The sequence below is a fragment of the Sprattus sprattus genome (genome assembly GCF_963457725.1).
Source record: "Sprattus sprattus genome assembly, chromosome: 15".
Lineage (NCBI taxonomy): Eukaryota > Metazoa > Chordata > Actinopteri > Clupeiformes > Clupeidae > Sprattus > Sprattus sprattus.
In genome coordinates, this window is record NC_137913.1 from 9,004,224 (window position 1) to 9,014,944 (window position 10,721).

At 45.6% G+C, this 10,721-nt stretch overlaps 2 protein-coding genes across 6 annotated transcripts in view; both read left to right on the top strand.

Annotated features, from left to right (window-relative positions):
- Window positions 1-344: 344 nt before the first annotated feature.
- Window positions 345-3,677, top strand: unm_hu7912 (un-named hu7912; the record flags this gene model as incomplete). Its single annotated transcript, XM_080852244.1, has 1 exon — window positions 345-3,677. The coding sequence occupies one exon, from the start codon at window positions 345-347 to the stop codon at window positions 3,675-3,677; it is 3,333 nt and encodes a 1,110-aa protein (XP_080708370.1).
- A 4,681-nt stretch (window positions 3,678-8,358) lies between these two features.
- gapvd1 (GTPase activating protein and VPS9 domains 1) overlaps window positions 8,359-10,721 on the top strand; it is a 45,915-nt gene continuing 43,552 nt past the window's right edge. For all 5 annotated transcript variants that reach the window (XM_080851966.1, XM_080851967.1, XM_080851968.1 and 2 more), the window contains exon 1: window positions 8,359-8,509. The gene's annotated coding sequence lies outside the window, so the exon portion shown is untranslated. The remainder of the gene's footprint in view (window positions 8,510-10,721) is intronic.

Below are 10,721 nucleotides of genomic sequence, written 5' to 3' on the forward strand. Positions count from 1 at the left end.
TTTGCCTAATTTAGAATAGCCTTTTGCAGGGATTTGGGGTTTTAATCAAGGCCTTGATGTGCTGCTCACTTAAGACCTTAGCAGCATGATGAAAGTAAATCCTTCATCTGGTATTACTTCTTCTAGGCAGCAGGAAAGAAACACACAGATTAGAGACCTGAGCGTCAACATTTAGGGTATGGTTGGTGTTTGTTTTTGGTACGGATTTAATTCTTTATTTAATGTTGGTGTCTGTGACTGTCTGTAAAAGTGTGAAACACTGCTGATGTGTTTTTTTTCTCTTTTGCAGGTCGTACTGATGTCAGTCCATCCTGAAGGGGAATCCTTAGAGGTGTCCCTTTAAGATGACACGGACGGATCCTCCTGACATACTGTCATCCACGCTGTACCAAGACATCAGAATAAGCCCCTTGAGTGGGCCCTCCATGTCGTTCACCTCCTTCAAACAATGTGATTCCCAAATGATCGCCACGCTGGAGCAAAACCACGAGGTCATCAACAAGAGGCACTGCCGCAGCTTCGACTTCATCGAGTCCCTGGATGACCCCAAGTCCTTCTCCTCTTCCATGGACTATTCCTACGGGGCGGAACGGCAGCCGGCCAGCAAGGAATGGAATGGTTTGGGGCAGTCGGCCAGCAAGGATGGGCTCTGGAATGGTCTGGGGCAGTCGGGGCATCTCCGCTTCTCCTCCCCGGATTTATTCAACACAAAGCTGCCAGCGCCGCAGGGTGCCGCAGACACCACCCCCACCACCGGGGGGGAGGCCCCCAGGGCTGATGGAAAGGGGAAGGCTCGCTCCAAAAGCATGCCGCGGGCTCGAGCCACACTCACCCCTGTCCCCATTACGGTGTCGCCCCCGTCAGCGCGGAGGACGAGGGACGTTCAGCGAGCCTCCTCGGTCGACCCACAGAGGAGTTCTGAGGCTTCGAGCTCGTTCCCTTCCACCCGAGACGCTTCTCATTACTCTACTCGGGCGTTGGTGAACGAGGTGCACCCCATTAAACTGCAGCCCCACGCACCCCTCTACGTCTCCGGTTGCTTTGAGGAGCCCAAGGCGGACAAGCCGAGCACGAGCCCTCACGTCCGCTGCCGTGTGGACATCAAGCCTGACGCCGCAGTTCTCCAGCACGCTGCCAGGAAGCCCCCCCCTCCGAGAGCCGATCTGGCCTGGCAGCGCTACTCCACGTCGGGTCTCACAGGCCTCTCAGTGCCCCGTCAGGTGGGCATCTCCCGGACTCCCACACCGAGCGAGTTTTATGGGATTGACTACAGGCAGTCTTACCCATATCCACCCTGCATGCCTGGCAGCTATGTGCATCCAGCAGACATCCAGCTGGGCCGAACGCCCTCTCCCCAAGACCCCAGAGACTTCCTGGGGTCGCGGTACAAGACCCTGTCCACCCCAAACATACCCACTAAGTTCTTCTACACAGAGGATCCGTGCAGGTACCCTGTGCAGCCTCCTGGCAGAGCGTACTACCAGGACGACCAGTACAGTCTGACCAGCAGCAACAGCCAGATCCCCTCCCTGAATGGCCAGTACTCCCAGGACCCCAGGGTCCGCTGGGTTCACACTCTCCCAGTGAGGCCGTGTTACACAGAGGTAAAAGCCCGACGAGACCCAGTGGAGGCGTTCTACAACAGACCCTACTCAGTGAGTGAACCAGGACCGTACTATATGCCAGCACCCCAGGCACGGGGTTACTATAGAGACGATCCAAGGGGATACCCCCCTACCTGCCCGACTGACCCGGCTAGGGTCTTCTACTCGAGGCCATGCCATTCGGACTACAGCATTCCAGTGAGACCCTGCTACCCTGAGGGTGGCCACCAACCCCGCACGTCGCAGGTGTTCTCAGACTCGGACTGGCAGCGGTCCAGCATATCAGGGTTCTCCAGCCACTATGCATCCTCGCAAGCCACTCCGCAGAGGTTGAGACAGGACCCCTCCTTAACCCCTTGGTACCCCAACGACTTCACCGAGCCGTGCAGACTAGGGGCCGACGCGAGGCTCCACTCCAAATCCTGGGACAACATCCTGACTCATCAGGCTGAGAGGGAACAGGCGGCGTTCCCACGAGGCCGGAGCTACGAGAACCTTTTCAACCACGCGAGGCATGCCGCTCCGCCCCCGGACGCCAGGCAGCCGGTCATCGTGAACCTCTCCAGCTCCCCACGGCGCTACGCCGCGCTGTCCCTCTCGGAGAACTCCCTCGAGAAGTGCCACAGTGACGGCGCCAGGAGCAGCATGAGCAGGCACTGGTACGTCACCCCAGAGATAACCATCACGGACAACGACCTTCGTAACGCAAACCAGAGGAAGAGAGAGGGCAACTCTGTCACCTGGGGGGTCCCTAACGGCGTTCGGACACCCACTTTAGCCGTCACTCACCAGCAGCCAACGGTCAGTGTCCAAGACACCGCCAAGGAAAGGCAACACAACAGTTACTCGCTGCAGCAGAGCCTGGAGCAACTCGATGAGCTTTTAGCTGATCTGGTTATCGACTACAAGCCCCCGGACAGCCGGCCCCCCAGCGAGGACCTGATAGATCAGCTCAAACTGCTGATCAACGACGACGACATCAAGGACGTTAAACAGGCATCGTTTGGATTGGACGAGCAGCTGCTCTTACACACACACGACTCTTCGGCGAAGACGAGCCCAGACACACCCAAGGACCCAGACAGCGGCTGTGACGGTATGCAGCACAGCCTGGACGAGTTCTCCCTGATCCACAGTCCTGACGAGGACAACTCCATGACCTGCTCCAGCAGCAAGTGTGGTCGTAAAGAGACCATGTTCAACGCCTGCCTGTACTTCAAGTCCTGCCACAGCTGTTATACTTTTTACTGCTCTCGAAACTGCCGCCGAGAGGATTGGGACAGCCACAAGGAGAACTGCCTGTACGGCAGAGTTAGCAGTGTGTGCCGACACATACTGAAGCACTGCAGAGAGACTCCAGACATCCACAAAGCCTTCTCCCGCATCGCTAAAGTGGGCTTCCTGTCACGAGGAAGAGGGGTCCTGTTCCTGGGGTTCCCCAACTCAGGGTCCGCAGATAATTTCATGAAGGTTGGCCTGGAGAGTCTCCTGATGTCGCCGACGTATTTGTCTCTCAGAGAACTGGACAGTTTCAAGGACAACCTAGGAGACTACTGTGGGGACCTGCAAGAGGCAGGGAAAGAGTACGACCCCAATGAATGTTTCCTGTTAAACGTGTCCATCGCGGTCGGTGAGCTTGTGCCTAACAAACCATCCCCCAGAGTTCAGACGCCAACCGTTCGCAAATACGCCAAGGTGTCCCTATCCTCCTCCAGCCCGGACAAGAAAGTCTTCAGGAGAGAGAGCGACATGGAGACGCTCATCCTCACCCCGCCGCCGGGGACGACGGACCTCGACAACATGAGCGAGGAGGGCAGGAAGGCCAGGGAGATCTGCTTCATCAACATCCAGAGGGAGCTGAGGACCAGGGGAGTCTTCCTCCGTCACGAGTACCCTCACATTTACAAGCAGCTGTGCGACTTCGTGGAGAGCAACAAGAGGTTCACGCCCACCACCATCTACCCCATAGACAAGAGAACGGGGAAGCAGTTCATGTGTATGATCATGGCTGCTTCGGAGCCCCGTACACTGGACTGGGTCGGCACGCCACATCTCTTAGATGACATCATTTGATTCACTGCACCTTCTGTATTATGTATTATATGTGCATAATTGAACTAACTTATTTATAATTCCTGTTTTTAGATGCGATGTATTTTGCTACAGAATGTATATATCTAAATTAGTATTTGCCAGGGTGTCTGCTGTTGTCATGGGGTGATAACTAGCTTGTAGAATGCGAAATATAAATAAGATTGACATTTGACATATGAGGCTAATGATTAATTCTTGACACTGCTTTATCTTGATTATGTAATTCTCTTTAACGTATTGCTTTACAGCAAGCACATGGGATCAGAAAAAAAACATCTGTTAGTGAATGACTTTTCTGTATTCAGAGGAAAAATGGATATGCATGTATGACGCACGTAAGATGCACTTTGACATTCCTCCGTTTGTTATAAAAATAGTATTATATTTTCAGACCACTGAATTATTTTGTTCATTGAAGAAGAAGGTGATTGGAGAAATGTTGAGGAGTTTCTTAAAAGAAGAGAAAGAGAACGAGTCAGTTCTGCACTTAGTTTTCTAAACGGATGTGATTCTGTCCCTCTGAAGTCCGGTTCTTGCTTCCAGCCTTTTCTGTTTTGTTTTTGTTATGGCTCTAAAGGTTCTAATGGTTGCTGATGATACATGTAACATATACAATACAAGAATACATCAATCGAACAGTATTGCAATTTCTGTGTTATTCAGTACTCAGTAAAAGAAGTATTGTAGCTAGGTACTTGGTGTTTGGCTGTACTCCATGTTACTCCTTAATGCTCTGCCTGATTCTCCTATTAATTATTTAGAAACATATTTAATACAGTAAATCTAATGTAACAACAAGGGACTACTTAACTCTGTCATGCCGTACTATTCTCAAAGAACAAAGTGCTGAAATATCTACATGGACAGATTTTACAAAACGTCATAAGGCTTAGGTTGTGTGGACCGTTAATGACTTAACTACTGAAGTGCACACTATCAAACGGGGAGACGTGACCTGTATAATTGTAAAGTGCTTGATGACTTGTAACCGTTGCGCATAGAGTTGCTTAGCAACAAGTCTCGTCCTTCTTCTGTGACTTTCCACAGTACAGTATAAAAGTGAATCCGCAAGCAACTGCTTTGACAAAGCCAATATAGGAAGAGTGCCAATTGTCTATATTCACAAATCTCTTTTATTTTCGTGACATTCTATCTGTTTCAATGTTAGAAAACATCATCAAACGATATGTATGAAAAAGTGAAATGTTTAAATTTGCCTTGACGCCTAGGCTTTATATTATGCTCAAGAAACACATAAAGAGGATGCTTTTTATTTTTAGGCTTATCGCTGAAGGCAATACTTTGAAAATATTTTTATGACTGAGATATTAACCGAATGTTTGTAATAATTACATTTCACTAAAACGCTAAGCTGTCACCCACATTAAGCTGTCTTGTGCAGGCCTCGTGTCACGGTCATTCATGGGGGCCCAGAGCCTAAACTATATCTACTCATTCATGGTTAATGGCATTGTTTTCAACAGGATATTTTTTGTTTGTTTTCTCTTGTTTTCAGTCTTGTTTGTATTTGTTTTGAACCAAATTTGTAAGCAGTCAAAAATGTCATGTGTTTCATTTCATAAAATAAAAACGAACAAAAGACTAATTTCTGCTGTCTGTTTCATCTTTGAATACGAAATAATAATAATAATAGTAATAGTATATCTCCACACCACACACATCCCTCCGCTGTGGCTTCAGTACTTGGGGCGATCTACAGCTGATCCTTTTTCAAACATAATCATTTCCAGACGCTGTCCACAGAAGCACTATGTGTAGGAATAATCACTGACACAGGCCCCAATAATCACAGACACAGGCCTCAATAATCACTGACAATGGCCTGAATAATCACTGACACAGGCCTTAATAATCACTGACACAGGCCTCAATAATCATTGACACAGGCCTAAATAATCAGGGACACAGGCCTGAATAATCACTGACACAGGCCTCAATAATCACTGACACAGGCCTCAATAATCATTGACACAGGCCTTAATAATCACTGACACAGGCTTGAATAATATCTGTCAAAGGAGCCACAGGGATAATCACTGACACAGGCCTGAATAATCACTGACATAGGCCTGAATAATATGGTTAGTCTTGGTTTGTCAGAGGAGCAACACACTCATACATGAGAATACACACACATGCTAACACATATAAACACACACAGGCATGCAGACAGACACACACTGACGATGGCTAAGGCTGAAACGCATCTGTGGATAAACTGGTCAAAATAAATAAGCAATGAGACAAGCTTGAGAGTGCAGTTTTTTCTACTTTAAGTTAACAGTCTTTTTCATTTGCACCCAAAATCGCTTTTTGGAAGTAGAGCACGCCTATCCTTACAAACAGTTATATTAATTAATATGAATAATAATAGAAACACTGTGAATAACATATTGTTTAATGATGTCATGTCATCATTGTATAGTATTGATTCATTATGGTGATTTGTTATCTAATTGTGTCTGACTCAGTGTGCCTTTTAGCAGTGATCCAGTTGAACTTGACACCTGCATAATGCTCTGGCAGTTAGGAAGAATAGCTATCAGCTTTCGCCATCTACTGGCTAAAAAATAAAACTGCAACACTCCATTCAGATTGCGCATTAAGGGGAAAACAGTGTGCTTGTTTTAGCAGCACAAAATAAATCATTGGTGATACTAGTCATACATTAAGAGGCACTGTAAGACGCTTTTGTACATCACTGCCTTACCGCCACTTCCTGTGTCACGCTAACTCATAGATATGTTTGTCATATCAGAAAGGCGTTTCTTACTTTTTAAATGTATTTTATTATAGGTTGTTTTTAACTTTGTTCTTACTATGTACTGGGGCACCCTGAGATTCAGGTGAATGTAGAGTGCGCTATAAATTAAATTCATTATTATCGTTATTATATTATTATGTGCAGAATTTCCGAGTGAAAATTATGTTTTCCGATCCGCTATCACCATGAGTTGCTTTGGAGGATTTGGGACGTTGGAGGATCAGGGCTACCCTTGCTGAGTAGCCATGATTATACAATATATTTGCTTTCATGTTGAACGTTTCTTGATAGTGGTGTTTTATCAGGATATAGTCCTGTACATTATTTACATGTGTATAAGTAATGACAAAGACATAAGAACAGAGGAAATTTCAAAAGGTTAATCTGTCTTATGTCATAATGTTAACCTCTCTAACGTTAACCTCTCTAATGTGAACATATCATAATGTTAACCTCTTTAATGTGAACATGTCATAATGTTAACCTCTTTAATGTGAACATATCATGATGTTAACCTCTTTAATGGGAACATGTCATAATGTTAACCTCTCAAATGGGAACATGTCATAATGTTAACCTCTCTAATGTTGACCTCTCTTAAGTGGACATGTTTGTGATTTATTTGGTCTTGGTCTTACCTCCTGTAAATGCTCACAGTTTCCAGACATTCATGGAGCTGACTTATTGAACAGACGGAAAATGAAGTTTTCATCAAATGACCACAAAACAATTCATGATTCAAAACACACCATGTAAACAGTCAGAAGAGCCAACATTACCCTCTAGTGTGGAACAAATGTCTGTATGGTGTAGGACTGTATTGTTGAGGTGTAAACCAGCCTGTTTTCTCTCATGGCAGACTTTTAGCTAAGAGGGAGGCATCCCATTCCATTCACTTTTCTTCCATGTTTCTCATTCCATCTGTATGTCAAGCAAATGTTAAAACACAAGTGCTCACAGGCCAAGTCATCCACTTTGAACAGAAGAATTCATAGGTTGACATATAAGAAGGTTAGATCCATAGACTGACATGAAAAAAGGTCAAATCTCAAATTCTTAGTTCTGTGTGACATTTATTGGCGACAAACATTTAGAGAAAATTCCAGTACAGTAAAGAACACTGTGCGTCCTCGTCCCGGTGCATTCTTCACATTCATCAATGACGCGGCAGGGAACCAATCAGAGGGCATCTGATAGATGCCATCAGCTCATCAGCTTTTAAATGGGTGGGCATTTAAGAAAGGTCAAATCTCAAATTTCTGCGTGACACTTAGTAGTAAAGTTAATTACAGTATAGAACGCAACACAGTGTGTGTCCCCGTCCCTGTGCATTATTCGTATTCAACTGGCAAAGAACCAGTTAGAGTGAATCTAATGGACGACATCAGCTCATCAGCTTTTAAATGAGTGAGCTATCTGGAGCGGAAGGTTATGAACCAGTGAAAGATATGAAAGACAGACGGACAGACAGACACAAAAAAAAGACACAAAGAAAGACTTGCTTCAACAAAGGAAACATTTCAGTAAAAATGCTGAGAAAGTAAGCTGTGCAAAGACTATATGTCCTTCGTGACCAGGCAGATTAAAAGTATATTTTGAAGTTTCATTTGGTGTACAGCATAGTCATTATCAACATGTTGTTCTTGAAAACTAATGTAAAAAAAAAAACTATCATTAGATAGCAATCCTTTGCATGCAAATTCATGTCATGTCTGTAAGTAATAAAGTAAAGGTTAGGCCCATATTCCTCAAAAAACACAACTTGGCTAGCATTCATGTCCATGTTCCTACTTGAGACATGCGCATGCGTGTGACGAAAGTCTCCTCGTGATGACAGCTAGTGTCGTCAGGCAAGAGGTTTGAGGTTTGAAGCTAGCAAGAAAGGGGTGGCTGGCTAACGTTAGCTAGCACTGTGTTTTGCTTTCTGCACCAATTAGTTGAGGACACGACACGGACAATTACAAATACCACTGCAACAAAGCGTCCATACCATAGCTCTCAGGAAAACCGAAAGGCCTTTTATTCGGTAAGTACGTGAAGGCTTTGCATGTCAGTAGGCAATGGAATGTAGCTAACAAGCAAGCAAAATTAGCCAATGCTACTATCTGGCTATCTAAACAAATGCGCATAGAGCCAATGTTAACTTAATAAAGTTAAAATAGCTAGGTGTCAGACAAGATAATATGTCTAGATCCCTTACTCGTTTTGTCAGAGTGAACGGGGTTTCCCTTTAGTTAGAAATCATTGCAGATAGGCACTGCCGCCAAGTCAGCTATTTTCTTCGTTCATAATTCGCACAACGTTAGCTAGCTAGTTAGCTAGCCTGCTTTAAGAGTTTACTGTGTTTCTATGAAATCCTGGTAATGTTTTGCAAGCTACATCTCTAATGTTAGCTAACGGTAGTTGTTTGGGAAGGGTTTGCGTAAATGCGATTGTCTGAAGTAAAAGGATAGTCGTCCTTAACCTGGGATTATCTTAATGTGTAACGTCGTCACCTCAGGAACGCAACTGCATGTCCACTAGCCCCCAGTTATGTCATACTTCTTATTATAGGTTAGAAATTATAATCAGTATGTGATATGATGGGTAGCTAGCTGTCTTCGTAAACTATGCCAGACATGCTAACGTTAGGTAGCCCGATCTGTGACAGAAGCTCGGTTTTCCCTGAGATGTTTAACGCAAGATAACTTGGCTGAGTTATCTGGTGTCACCTTTTGTTTTGTTTGTCCGCAAGCAACCATATCTATGTTATATATTTCAGCGTGTATGCCACTATACGGACTCATGTTTTTAGTAAACAATTTAGTAATGTTTACAGAAAGAGATGAATTGGTAACATTAGCCAGTTTATGATTTTGGATTGAAGCGCCAGATTCGCAGGTCCGTTATGGCTGAGACTAAGGTTCATTTGCCCAAGAGAGCTTTGATGTTGTTTACCATGCTGACTGATGATCCAGTGGTGTTTACACATATCCTTTTGCCATGTGTAATATGACAAGCCATCTTATGCAAATTTGGCAAACGTACTGTTATTCTTTGATCTTTTAATCAAGTATGGAAAATGTGCCCGGCCTTTTTTGCACTTTCCCAGCAATATTTACAATGCTGTTCTGTTTGACTTGGAAGAGATACGCCAACCCTTGTCATAGCCAACCACTCAGTACTTGTGACTGTCGATGTAGATTTGTGAACATTGAATCAGCTAGGCAAGATGTCTGTGTGTGGGAAGGAAGGCCATGATCTGTTTGACCTGATCAGCTGTGATTACTTGTAATCTGGAGAGGGAAGAGTCTCTTGTTTGGTTGCCTTGTGTCACCTTGACTGACAGGTGAGGAACCTATGACTGTGCTCACAAATAGGACTGGCAGGGGTGCTGATGTTTTGGGTTGTTTAGTGAAGGGCAGCTGTAGTGTTGGCACACACACACACACACACACACACACACACACACACCCACCAGTCTTGAGGCTCAGACATTCTGCCAAATCTCTTTTATATCTTGTGTTTTGTTTCCAAACAGCTGCGTGTGGCCTAAGCAAGTTGTCCTGCCTCTGTCCCCCCCTCTGCTCACACACACACACACACACACACACACACACACACACACACACACACACACACACGAACCCACCCACACTGTTAGAGGTGCTAAGTCCCTTTGCGGGGGCATCTAAGTCTTAACCTCCGTCTCCATTACATGCCAAAGCCCAGTCCTGGATGTGGGCCATGGTTTTGACTACTCTGTGTGAATGATCCAGGGACACTGGAAACAGGATGATGGAGGACCTGTCATTGATTTAGTGTGTTAAACTCTGTCAGAGTCGCCACAGTATAGAGACTCAGCTGTGGCCAGCAGGGCTGTTGATTGCATGATCATTAGAAAAATTGCTTGTTGGCCATCGGTAACTCGTCCTGCTTTGTGTTTCAGCAGTGTAGCACCAGCAGCCTGGTCGCTGTGGATAATCAGAGCACTGATTGTGTGTGTGTGTGTGTGTGTGTGTGTGTGTGTGTGTGTGTGTGTGTGTGTGTGTGTGTGTGTGTGTGTGTGTGTGTGTGTGTGTGTGTGTGTGTGTGCACTGCTGTAATGTACTGTAGTTGTACAGTCGTGCAGCGGAAGAAGTGGATGTGCTCGTCTCATGCTGAGTCAGGGTGGTGGATGTGTTGCCATGGCGAGTTCTTTGCCCGTCTCTCCAGGCAGGGAGCAGAGGATGGTCGCCATGGGACCGGCTGTCTGTCTG